The sequence below is a fragment of the Castor canadensis genome, chromosome 10 (genome assembly GCF_047511655.1).
Source record: "Castor canadensis chromosome 10, mCasCan1.hap1v2, whole genome shotgun sequence".
Classification (NCBI taxonomy): domain Eukaryota; kingdom Metazoa; phylum Chordata; class Mammalia; order Rodentia; family Castoridae; genus Castor; species Castor canadensis.
Genome location: NC_133395.1, coordinates 83,411,393 through 83,424,289, shown reverse-complemented (window position 1 = coordinate 83,424,289; position 12,897 = coordinate 83,411,393). Strand labels below are relative to the sequence as shown.

The window sequence follows — 12,897 nt, the reverse complement described above, 5'->3', positions numbered from 1 at the left end:
TAGGTTAATTTTCTAACAAAAATACTTGCTAAACATATTAATTTTGAAATTATCTTTGAAAATAAGTGTTGAATTTTGAAGTTACTGATTTAGAAAGCTCTGTTATTTATTTCACTAATACTGCTAATCAAAACATTTATGAAACTTCTCTTTTGGATGCCTAATTAGTAAAACCACAGGAATCTAATCTAAAAATTTTACCTGTAAAATATGTTAACTATATTTGTAAATATATCTGTACTTTATGTATACATATGTATATTCACACACATATACACAAAGATGTTTTATCAGTTCTTCTTTCCCTTCTTACCTATTTTTCTTTCTTTCTTTCTTTTTGTTTTGAGACAGGGTCTCACTATGTAGCCCATGCTGCCCTTGAACTCAAGATCCTCCTGCCTCAACCTCCCAAGTGCTAGGGCTGTAGGTGTGCACCACCATACCTGGCCATACCCTTCTGCCTTTTTAATCAATAAATAAGCATTTATCAAGTTTCCAAGCTCAATAAATACTAATATCCTTCTAGTTTCTCCCAAATCTGTTTACATGCCAGGTATCAAATTAAGGGTTTTGGATTCAGAATATACTTAATGTAATAAATCAATGGCCATTTTGCTTACGTTTTCCTTGAGTTCCTGCACAGGTTCTCTGTCTCACTTCACTGTTGCCTATTATAGTAACTACCAGGGTTGGCATCTCCAACTTTGATATATCCTGTTCAGCAGCTTTATTGCATAACAATATAATCAGATCACTAGGAAGAAATGTACAATAAACTGAGAATCACAGCTGTAACAGTGAGGAAGGAGCTGAAATTCCTAGAGTAAGACTAGGTTCAACCAATCAGTAGTCTCTGTTAAGTTATGTGAGGTTGACATCGTCTGAGCTCATGAGACATTGTGTGCTCAGATGGTAGGAGTTGGGAATGTATGTTAACTTTGAACAGGGACAGGAGCAAAGGAAGGCCAGTTCCCTTATAGCAAGATGATAAATCATTTGTAAGTCAGGCTACAGAGTACCTAGAAGACAATTAAACAATAGATTCATACAGAAGGTCTCAGTGCTTCAGTGCTTCTAGATAGAAGCAAAATGTCCTCATCCTTAGGGACGGAGAGTAGATATTCCTACTTGATTTCATCTCAGTAGTGCTGAGTTTTCAGTACTATGAGGGGTGGGGAGAGAGACCAAAACCAACTTTTAAAAAATGTTTAATGAATAATGAAGTCAGTTAATAAGCTTAGCAAAGGAGCATCCTCTAAGAATCAGTTTGAAAGCATAATGGCCACTGTGTATGTAATGTATTCAAAGGACTGGACAGAGTTTTCCAGAAAACTCCACTTCATATGGTATAGTTGAAGGGCTTCCTAGCTTAAGGGAAGGACAGTGCTGAAGAATTATTGGCCGTGTATCAATTCATTGGACCATGAAGAGTAAGAAGGGCCAGTAGATTTTTCAGTTCTTGGTGCTGAAATCCTACAGAAAAGCAGTTCCTGTCTAGTCAAAGGCAGCAGTCAGACTCCAGGGACTGAAGGAGTGAGCGGGGACAGGGAAGTAAAGGAGATGCACTTGTCCTCTGGGGCATGGTGGTAACATGTGCAGCCTCTCCAGTAATTAAGGAAATGCAAATGAATGTATAAAACTAGCAACAATTTAAAAAAATAATTCTCAAGGATAACAAAGGTAAGGTGAAGTGGGCAGCCTTTCTAAGCTACGTGCTGCTTGTGGGGTTCAAGTGGTACTCCCTTGCCAAGGCCTTTCTATAGAAACTTATTTTAAAAGATACAGTGTGATTCAGACAAAGCATTACACACACACACACACACACACACACACTCACACTGACCACATTACATTAGTCATGATAGAAAACATGGGGGATAAACCAAGTGTCCAGCTGGATGTGGTGCCAAGCATAACTAGGTTCTCTGGTTCTGTCACCCGAGGCAGTCCTGCAGGTGCTCATCCTCCCTCGGTGAGATCTGTCATCAGCTTCCCTGGCTTATCACTAAGGGAGATGATGATGCCTTGATCACTTAATGTAACAACTTCCACAGATAATAGAACTTCCAAGAAGCAATCTAAGTTGTAACTGGAGTGCAATAAGTAACAGCTACACAGCATGGTTTCCTTCTTACTTTTCTCTAAGTAACAATAATGTTTGCCAGAAAGCGTACAGAAATCAATGAAATGAGAAAAATGCAAGAAATGCAGATATTTTTTGTTGCATCTTTTAAAATGTTTCATAGGCATGACATCATGGAAATTATTTATAGTAAATGCTAAGGTAAAAGTCACCCACAGACAGACTAGACTGTAAAGCCCCCAAAGGGAGTGGCCATGTCCCCTTCTGCCTCTGCCATATGTGGAACAGCATATGTTATGGTCAGAAGCACAGTTTGCCGTCATCAGAATTTAAATATCACTGATGCCTTAAGGCTACACATTTTTCTTATTTTCATTATCTCAGTTTTGGAAAATCCTTAAATTTAAGTCTGATAACACCCTCTACCTTCTCAATCTAACCATTTAGAAAATTAACAAAAATGAGGTGCAGTTTTCATGTTGTGCTTAGTTTTATTTTCCTGTCTTAAGTTTGTCTACCACTGTAAACAATCTTCACGTTCACATTCTTTCTAAGCAAGTAAAGTCTAGCTTCTCTTGGAAACTAAACTCATTTTTATTTGACGAGATCATACAAAGTCATGGAAGTTAGTGTAGTTAGGCCCCTAATTCTTGCATAATTTACTGTGCAAATGGGAAAACTTACTTCTCACAGCCACAAAGTGCCAAGCTGGGACAGCAGAAGGTCCCACAGGGACTCTGCTAAGGCCATCACTGTGGAGTCGCCAAGGCCTGGCTTGCAGTCAGGACACCTGGCTGTTGGCGTTTGTCTTGTCACTGACTGAACTCATGAACAAGTGACTGCACCTAGATCTGTTTTCCCATCTGAAAACAGACTTAGTAGACTTTTAAATGTGTTTCTCCTAACTATAAAATTACTACAGATGTTTGATTCTGATAGTAAGATGGACTGACAATTCAGGGAAACTCCTCCAGACAGAGCACTCCTAAAGACAGTGGACTGAATGTTTATAAAAAGGTGTGGGGGGGACCAAAAAAAGAAAAAAAATTAGCAGCACTGGGGTGTGAACTCAGGGCCTCCCACTTGAATCACGCCCCCAGCCCTCATGTTCTCCCCTCCACCCCCCACCCCCATGATCCTCCTCCCTACGGCCTCCTGCATAGCTGTTACAACAGGCATGCACTACCATGCACAACTTATTTGTTGAGATAGGGTCTTGTGAGCTTTTTGCCCAGGCTGGCCTTGAACCACAATCCTCCTGATCTCTGCTTCCTGAATAGCTGGGATTATGGGCATGAGCCACTGCCCCGGCTAAGAAAAAAATTTTAAATAAATTAAATGTGTGACTGAGTTGACGGGAAAGGAGGAAATATTTTGGTTAAGCATGGTTGAAATTTTAGAGCTCCTCATATACTCTGGAATCAACACCTTATCAGATATATGCTTGTGCAAGTACTTTCTCCCATTCCATAGCTTGCTTATTCACTCTGTGGGTCGTTTCCTTAGCTGCACAGAAGTTTGACATAGCCTATGTTTGCTTTTGTTGTGATTTTGGTATCATAGCCAAAAAATCACCCTAATCCAATGTCATGATGACTTTCCCTATGATTTCTTCTAGGTGTTTCATAGTTTTCCACCTTACATTTAGGCCTTTACTTCTTTTTTAGTTAATTTAGTTAATTTTCATATATAGCTCAGGGTAAGGTTCCAGTCTCATTCTTTTGCATGTGAATATTCAATTCTCCCAGCACCGTTTGTTAAAGGCACCATCCTTTTGCACTGCATAGCCTGGGCACCCTGTCAACGATCATGTGACCGTGTACATGAAGGTTTATTTCTAGACTCTATTCTGCTTCAGTGCTGTGTGCTTGTCTTCAGGCTGGCCATCACCATACTGTCTTGATTACTGCAGCTTTGAGACACATGTTGAAATCAGAAAGTATGAGGTCTCCAACTTTGTCTTTCTCAAGATAAAAAAGCAGGTAGTAGGAGTCCTTTGAGAGTCTATGTGAATTTTAGGATTTTTTTTCTATTTCTGCAAAAAGTGCTATTGAGATTAATAGGATTTGCATTTCTTTGAGTGCCATGGACACTTTATCAATAAAAAACCTTCTCTTATTTATCTCATCTCAATTTTTCCTTACAGTATTTTATAGTTTGGTTGATGTCTTTCAATTCCTTGGCTCTCTTTATTCCTGAATATTGTATTCTTTTTAATGCTATTATATTTTATTATTTTGTGGGTGATACTGGGGTTTGAACTCAGGGTTTCACGCTTGCTAGACAGGTGCTCTACTACTTGAGCCACTCTGTCAGCCCTTATTGATGCTATTGTAAATGGAATCTTTTCTTTTATTCCAAAAATCTTTGATTTTCAGGTTGTTCTTTGTTAGTGGTAGGTGTGCAACTGATTTTTATGTGTGGATTTTGTGTATCCTCCAACTTTTCTGAATTTATTAGTTCTAACATTTTTATAATTCTTTAGAGTTGTTTATATATCAAATCATGTCAATTGTGAATAGAGATAATTGTATTTCTTTTCCTTTTCAATGACTTTAATTTCTTTTTCTTGCCTAATTACTGTGGCTAGGACTTGCAGTGCTATGTTGAAAAGAATGGTGAAAGTAAAATGTATTTTCTCAGAAGTAAGTATAGCCATTCCACTTTTGGTTGCCATATGCATGGTAACTTTTTTTACCCTTTTTTGGTTTCTTGAGATAGGGTCTTGGTATGTGGCCAGTTGGCCGTGAACTCACCATGTTCCTGCCTCCACCTCCCAAGTCCTGGAATTGCAGGCTCACACCACTATGCCTGGCTTATCCTTTCACTTTCAGCTGACATGTGTCTTTGTATCCGAAGTTAGTCTCTTGTAGACTGCATATAATTGCATCCTATTTGTTGTTGTTTTATCCATTCAGCCATTCTCTGTCTTTAGATAGGGAAGATTTATCAACTTACATTTAAAGTATTATCAATAGGGGAGAGCTGACCATCTCCATTTTAAAAATTCTTTTCTGTTTTGTAAATATTTTATCCCCCTTTTACTCTTTCTTTTGTGCATTTTGAGTGTTTCTAGCAACATTGTTTGATTTCTTTCTCAGTTCTCTTTTGTGCAGTCTTCTACAGTTATTTAGTTATTTTAACTGATAGGAACTTAATTTCAGTCACATATAAAACACCTCCTTTACACCCCCCATTTTGTTACTGATTTTATAGATTACATTGTTTTATGATTTGCATCTATAGTATCTTTATGGTTATAATTATATATATATATATTTTTTTTTTTTTAACAGTGTTTAGGATCAAATTAAGGCTTTAAGCATACCAGGCAAACACTGTACCACTGAGACTCGGCCCTGACTGACTTTTACCTTTTAAACTTTGTACTTGAATTTAAAATTAGTTGTATAGTACTGTGACAGTATTGCAGGATGCTGTATGTGCTTTACACTTTTAGGTGCTTCCACCTGGCTGTCTAGCGCCCTTTCAAGGTGAAGGTCTCTCTGGCACTTCTTGTTAGTCAGATCCAGTGCTGATAAACTCCCTTAGCTTTTGTTTATCCTGAAGGTCATGGGTCTTCTTCAATTTTTAAGGACAATTTTGCTTAGCTGACGTTTTTTTCTTTCAGTACTTTGAATATATCACCCCAAAACCTGCTGACCTGCAATGCTTCTTGTAAGAAACCTGCTAGTAATCTTATGGTAGCTCTCTTGTAGGCTCTGTGTCCCTTTCTTTTGCTGCTTTTAAGATTCTCTGTCTTTCATAATTTGGTTGTGATGTATGTCAGTGTGAGCCTTCTTGAGTTCATCTTAGATGGAGTCCTTTGAGCTTCTTGAGTTGAGTGCCTACTGCTCCTTGGAATAGGGACATTTCAGCCATTATTTCTTCAAGTGCTTTGGTCCATTGTCTCTCTGTTCTCCTTCCAGGACTCTAATAATGCCTGACCCACTGGATGGTGTCCCATAGTTATCTTAGGCTTTCTTCACTATGTTTAATTTTTGTCCATTTGACATTACAATGTCAAGTGACCTTTGAGATCTTTCGTCTACTTGATCAGGTTAGCTCCTGGTCGCTCTAGTAAATGTTCACTTCAGTTATTGCATTCTTCTGCTCCAGAATTTCTATTTAGATCTTGTTTTTATAGTTTTTTCTCTTTGTTGATTTTCTCAGTTTGTTCAGCACTTTATTTGTTCAGCTGACTGTGTTCTCTTATGGCCCAATGGACTTCTTTAAGGTACTTATTTTCCATTCTTTGTCAGGAGTTTCATAGATTTCCATTTCTTTAGGGTTGTTCCTAAAGAATTATTTTGCTTCTTAAATTGGCCTTCCCTATTTCTTTGTTTTGTTATTCTTTCTTGTGATTTGTACATTTGAAAAACAGCCACTTCTTCAAGCCTTTATAGACCAATTTTATACAAAAGATCTTCCCCAGGCAACCTACCTAGAGATTCTAGGAGCCTATCAAAGTTCCTCTGGAGAAACATATTCTGTTGACTTTCACGTGCTTCCTTTTCCAAGAGCTCATAGTCTCTGGTCTCTCAGTGGTATCATAGACTCCCTAGCACTGCACAAAACCACCAAGGCCTCTTTTGTTCTCTGTGGCCTCAGGCTTGCAAATATGCTGGTTGCCTATGTGAACTCTGAGTCAGATGACATAGAAAGCAGTTCCTCACAGCTCCCCAGAAGCCAGAACATTGGATTTACCCACCATTCTTCCTTCTGTCCTAAGGGAAAATCCATAGCTGACCTTCCCCTGAGCTGTCTGTGGTTGAAGTATTCTAGCACTACACCAAGCCACTGAGCTGTCTTTTGTTCTCAGCATCCCAAGCATCCAAAATATGCTGGCTCCCCGTTAGGATCTGAGTCAGGTGAGACAGAGGCCAGTCCCTCCTCAGGCAACTCCCCAAAAGCCAGAATGCTGGGTGTACATTCCAGTCTTTTCTTTCCCTCCCAAGGGAGGGAATGAGGGATGACACAGCTTAAGTAATTGAAATGGCTTTTTTTATACTTGTTTCACTGCAGCTTTGCACTTGCTAGGTATACTCTGGCTTCTGGAATTCTCATAAAGACTTTGGGACCATGTATTGTTATATCAATATCTCTGTAGGAATGAAGTCTAGGACTCTGCGTCTTCTGCACTGAAAATAAAAGAGAGAAGTGCGATTTTTAAAGACCTTCTTGATTTGATTTATTACCAGAGACATTATCAGTAGACTGAAATATGATGTGTACTTAGAAGAAATGGTAAGTGTCTATTGGTGGGCTGTTCTCATTCAAAGTGAGGCTTGGGGCTGGCAGCGTGGCTCGAGTGGTAGAGCACCTGCCTAGCAAGCATGAGGCCACACACACACACACAGTGGAGCTCACAAAGTAGGGAAAATGCCATCGTTGGAATGGATTTGTAGCCTAGTGGCAGAGTGTGTGCTTTGTATGCATGATGACCTGGATTTCATTCCTATCACTGCAAAACAAAACAGAATTGTAGGAGTTTCAAGTACTACTGTTCCCTACTAATGTTATTCAGCCCTGTCTAAAAACCATGAGCAGTTTGAACTACATTCTTTTCCCAGGGATGCCTTTCTGTATGTGGCAGCTGTTAACTCTGCAAGTTCTTCTTTGTACTGAGCCAAAATGTATGTCACTACTCAGTGGGAATCTAATCGTCTTCCACACAAACACTCTGGAAATGTTTGAAGACATGAGTGTGTGGCCTAGGTTCTCTGTTGCCTGGGTTGGGCTTTCCCACCTGTAACATGACTTGCCATGTGCCATGCTTAAGGGCTCTCCCAGCCTCCCTGTGAGGTGGACAATCCCCCACATACTGATCTTCCTTCCCTCTTAGCTTGCTTCAGATGCGGTTTCTTCTTCATTAAGTGTACTTGTCAGGGTAACCTCTCATCTTCTCACAGGTTCTTCAGTACTGTTGAGACCTATGACATTTGAAAGAACACAGATACGGCTATGAGTGCAGATGTCTTCTGTGCTTTGTAGATTTCCCACAAGAGATTTCTCTTAAACTTAGAAGAAGTTGGCTTCCAAATGAAATAGTCCGGTATTTCTGGCAAATGAGTGTGCTTAAAGATGGTAATGTAGTGTAATGTTTTCTCAGCATATTAAACACCTGCGTTTTTATTTCTGTGTTTTCAGATAGTGGCCAGAACAATAGTGCCAGTAGTGAAGGTGAACGACTGAGTGCCAAGCTCAGAGCTTTACCCGGGACAAATGATCCTTATGAAAGTAGCTGTAACAAAGAAATAGGCAAGTGCTGGTCCTCCCCACCCAGTCCCCAACAGGCGTAGCAGGTCTGGGGAAGATGGTGAGATGGTGACAGTGTATTTGGGAATTACTGAGAATTCCATATGTACAGACAACACTGACAGTGACTTCGAGGGCATTTCTGTTCTGAGTTCTTCAGTTTTTATTCTCAGATTAATTGGTTTCCCATTTCCTTTGCTTTTCTCTGTTATTCTAATGGCATGATCTGCTATGAAACCTAGATGCTTCCTACGTGGATCCGCTTGGCCCTCAGCTAGAAAGACCAAAAACTGCAGCCAAGAAAAGACTTGACGACGATTATTTTGCTGATGAAGAGTTAGGAGACGACTTGCTTCCAGAATAACACAAACTTGAATATTTTGTTTATCAAAGGAAAGAACTGTCTTCAAAGTTAATAAATACTCACTGTTAAAACTTTCAGTAAATACATTCTTGTCTATGAGTCCATACTCATATTGTCATTGTGTTTTTGTGGAGTAAAAAGCGTGAAACTAGTACTTTAGACCAATGACTTCCTTATCTTTTTGGTTACATGAACCTACAATAGGGAATAAATTTTGTAGGACAATCTGCTATCTACACACACACATGTATGTATACATATGCACAAAAATGGGCCCTTTGAAAAGGGCCCTGTTTTCATTCCTCAGTCCTGAGAAAAATTTACCCTTATTAACAGTGATGCTGACATTTTCTACCATCTCATCAAGACAGAGTGCTAGTGGTGAGAGCACTACAGATTAACTTCATGGCCCGCAGCCATAAAAGACCACTGTGTTGATGAATGCAGGGCCTTTTTTTGTGTTTGTGCAGTACTGGAGTTTGAACTCGACTCACACTTCCTAGGCAGGCACTCTACTGCTTGAGCCATGCCTCCAGCCCTTTTTGCTCTGGAGTTAAGGGCTCACTTTTTGTCCTGGTCATCCTGGACTGCAGTCTTCCTGTTTTAAAGCTTCTGTCATAGCTGAGATGACAGGTGTGCTTTTTTCCATTGAGATGATTCTGGAAAACTTTATGGCCTGGACTGTCCTGTAACCATGATCCAGTTTCAAGCTCCTGCTAGCTTGGGGTGACAGGCATGCATCACCACGCCCAGTATTGTTTGAGATGGGGTTCTCACGTTTTTTTTCCCTCAGCTGGCCCCAAACTGCAATCCTCCTGATCACAACCTCCTAGGTAGCTAGGGGAGTGAGCCACTGGCACCGGCAATCCATGATCTTTATTCTAGATTAACTGCTTGGAGTTTGGAAACTATAAGTGTTTGGATGTTTTGTCTCGTGAGAATTATAATAGTATTAAAAATAATTTTATTTTGAAAACAGTATAAATTATGGTGAGAAAACACCAAACCTGAACCCTTTTGCTCTGTTCTGAAGTTCGTGTCTACTTTCAAGCCATCTAGTGGAGTGTACCAGTGCACAGAACAGTGACACTCAGGGTTTTCCCATTTGTGACTTAGGGCATGAGGTAGGGGCAGGATTGCTTGCATTTTTCTTCAATGTTTTTGACTGGTGTAGACTATCCAGAGGAATTTTAAAGATGGGGCAGTCAGAAGTACCTCATCTTTAACACTACAGTATTTTTTGTTTGTTTTGAGACAGGATCTTGCTATGATACCCAGGCTGGCCTTCAACTTGTGGGCTTATCTGATCCTCCTGCCTCAGCTGGGACTATACGCATACACCACCATACCAGTCCCTGCATCTTATTGAACATTTCTCTACACTGTGTACACTAGCTGAAGGAAAACCAAAACTAGACCACATTCTCTGCTCTAATGGGGAGTCATCCAACTAATACTCTAAATAGTGTGCCAAGAATGGTTCAAGATGCAGGGAATATGGTAATGAACATGACAAGATCTTCAGAAAGACAGAACTCTGTCTTCTGATGGGGAAGACAGAACTCTGTCTTCTGATGGGGAAGACAGATTGTAATTACATTTTAAAGGACTTTAGCTATTATTAAGTACAGTTAAAATGTAGTAGGAAATGATGTAGTAGGAGGTGGTGGAGGAGTGGCTCTGAAAGGTGGGCATTTGTATTAACACTAGAATGATGAGTGAAATAAAAAAATACATACTAGGCCAAAGGAACAGCAAATGCCAAACCTGAGAGAGAATGTTGATCTGGATGAGTAAGTTCAGTCTCATGGTTCGAATATGAAATGCCCCACACAAGCTCATGTTGAAAGCTTGGTCCCCAACTGATGACAGTATTAGGAGGTAGGGCCTAGCCACAGAAAATAGAGGTCACTGGGGGCATGCCTTTGAAGGTTACATTTTGTTCCTGGTCCCTTCCTGCTCTCCACTGCCATGAGGTAAGCATCTCCGCTCACTGTACCTACTCCCTCTGCATATGGACACCTACTCTGCTACCTCTCCACTGTGGTGCCTTGCCTCACCACAGCCCTCAGCAGTGAGGCTAAGTGACCAAGGACTGAAACCTCTGAAACTGTGAGCCAGACTAAAATCATTCCTCCTGTAAATTGTTTACGTCACATATTTGGTCACAGTGACAATACTGACTAACACATTGAGTTAGAATGATTGTGAGTTAGACTGTTTAGGGCCTTCAGTGTTGGTAGTGGACTACATATGCAGGAAAGCGTCAGGAGATGATAAGCCAAAAGACAGGGCCTGATCATGGAAAGCCTTGTACAAAGAGCTTGGATCTTATTTCAGTGCACACTAGCTGAAGGAAAACCAAAACTAGACCACATTCCAATAGAGAAGCCCTTAGAAGGCTTCATGCAAGGGAAGTGATCCACATGCTTTCATTGACACTCTAGAAGCCAGCTGTCACACTGGTTGCCAATGACGGTGGTCACCTGGCTCCATTGTTTCTGGGCCCATGGTGAGGAGCATGTGGCACAGCAAAGCACCTCCCTCATGGCAACAGGAGGCAGAGAGATTAAGTGAGGAAGGGGCTCAGGATAAACCATTCCTTTCAAAAAGACACGCTCCCAGTAACCTACTTCCTCCAACCAGATGCCACCTCCTAAGGTTTCCACCACCTCCCAATAGTGCTACCAGCTGGGGACCAAGCCTTCAACACATGCGGCTTTGGAGGACATTCCAGATCCAAACAATAACATGAACTTAGTAAATAAGGTCTTTAAAGTAACTATGATTGTTTTGTTAAATAAAATTCATAAAAGATCAACAACCTGGCTGAAAAGATGGAGAATCTCAAGAGTACTGGAGTCTATGGAAAAGAGTCACAATAGAACTAGAAGACTGGACATCTGGATAGACAGAACAATGTACTGAACAGAGATGTCAAGATTAATTAATGAACATGTCAATAGAAAATGCACAAATAGAAGTGTAGGAAGAAATAAGAATGGAAAATAACACAGATGATGGATTTGTGATCTGGTCAAGAATTTAAATTATTATAGCAGTTTCAGAAGGAGAGGAAAGAATAGGGAAGAGAGAACCTTTGAAAAGACTGTCTAGACGAATGTATTAAGAAAATGTGGTATCTATACACAATGGAATTTTATGCAGCCATGAAGAAGAATGAAATGTTATCATTTGCTGGTAAATGGATGGAATTGGAGAACATCATTCTGAGTGAGGTTAGCCTGGCTCAAAAAACCAAAAATCGTATGTTCTCCCTCATATGTGGACATTAGATCAAGGGCAAACACAACAAGGGGATTGGACTCTGAGCACATGATAAAAGCGAGAGCACACAAGGGAGGGGTGAGGATAGGTAAGACACCTAAAAAACTAGCTAGCATTTGTTGCCCTTAATGCAGAGAAACTAAAGCAGATACCTTGAAGCAACTGAGGCCAATAGGAAAAGGGGACCAGGAACTAGAGAAAAGGTTAGATCAAAAAGAATTAACCTAGAAGGTAACACCCACGCACAGGAAATCAATGTGAGTCAATGCCCTGTATAGCTATCCTTCTCTCAACCAGCAAAACCCCTTGTTCCTTCCTATTATTGCTTATACTCTCTCTACAACAAAATTAGAAATAAGGGCAAAATAGTTTCTGCTGGGTATTGAGGGGGGGGAGAGGGAGGGGGCGGAGTGGGTGGTAAGGGAGGGGGTGGGGGCAGGGGGGAGAAATGACCCAAGCCTTGTATGCACATATGAATAATAAAAGAAAAATGAAAAAAAAAAAAAGAAAAGACTGTCTAGAATTTTCCAAAGTTGATAAAAGACATCAATCCACAGATTGAGGAATCTCAGTGAACACCAAGAGGAGCAGATAAAAAGAAAACTAGTCCATATGTGTACTATGCTCAAACTATTAAAAAAGAGACAAATTAACCAGAAAAAGAACACTTTACTTTCAGAGGAACATTGTTGAGACTTACAGTTGACTTTTCAATAGACATTATGGAACCAGACAATAGAATGACACCTTTAAAGTGTTGGGAGTTGGGAGAAAGGACCTGCCAACCTAGAACCTTAAAAATTCTTTAAACTTTAAAGATTTTTCAGGTACACAAAATTCAAGAAAATTAATTACAAGAAGATTAGCTTTACAAGAAATACTAAAAGTGAAAGGAAAGTGATCC

The 12,897-nt window shown here is 40.1% G+C and overlaps 1 protein-coding gene across 2 annotated transcripts in view; it reads left to right on the top strand.

Annotated features, from left to right (window-relative positions):
• LOC109689008 (intraflagellar transport protein 88 homolog) overlaps positions 1-8,811 on the top strand; it is a 111,035-nt gene extending 102,224 nt beyond the window's left edge. Inside the window, exons 25-26 of one of the 2 annotated variants that reach the window (XM_020167658.2) lie at positions 8,234-8,344; positions 8,584-8,811. In XM_020167658.2, the coding sequence (XP_020023247.2) occupies positions 8,234-8,344; positions 8,584-8,705 (233 nt within the window). In that variant the 3' untranslated portion in view covers positions 8,706-8,811. The remainder of the gene's footprint in view (positions 1-8,233; positions 8,345-8,583) is intronic. The other variant, XM_074043722.1, reaches the window with a different exon arrangement.
• Positions 8,812-12,897: the final 4,086 nt, after the last annotated feature.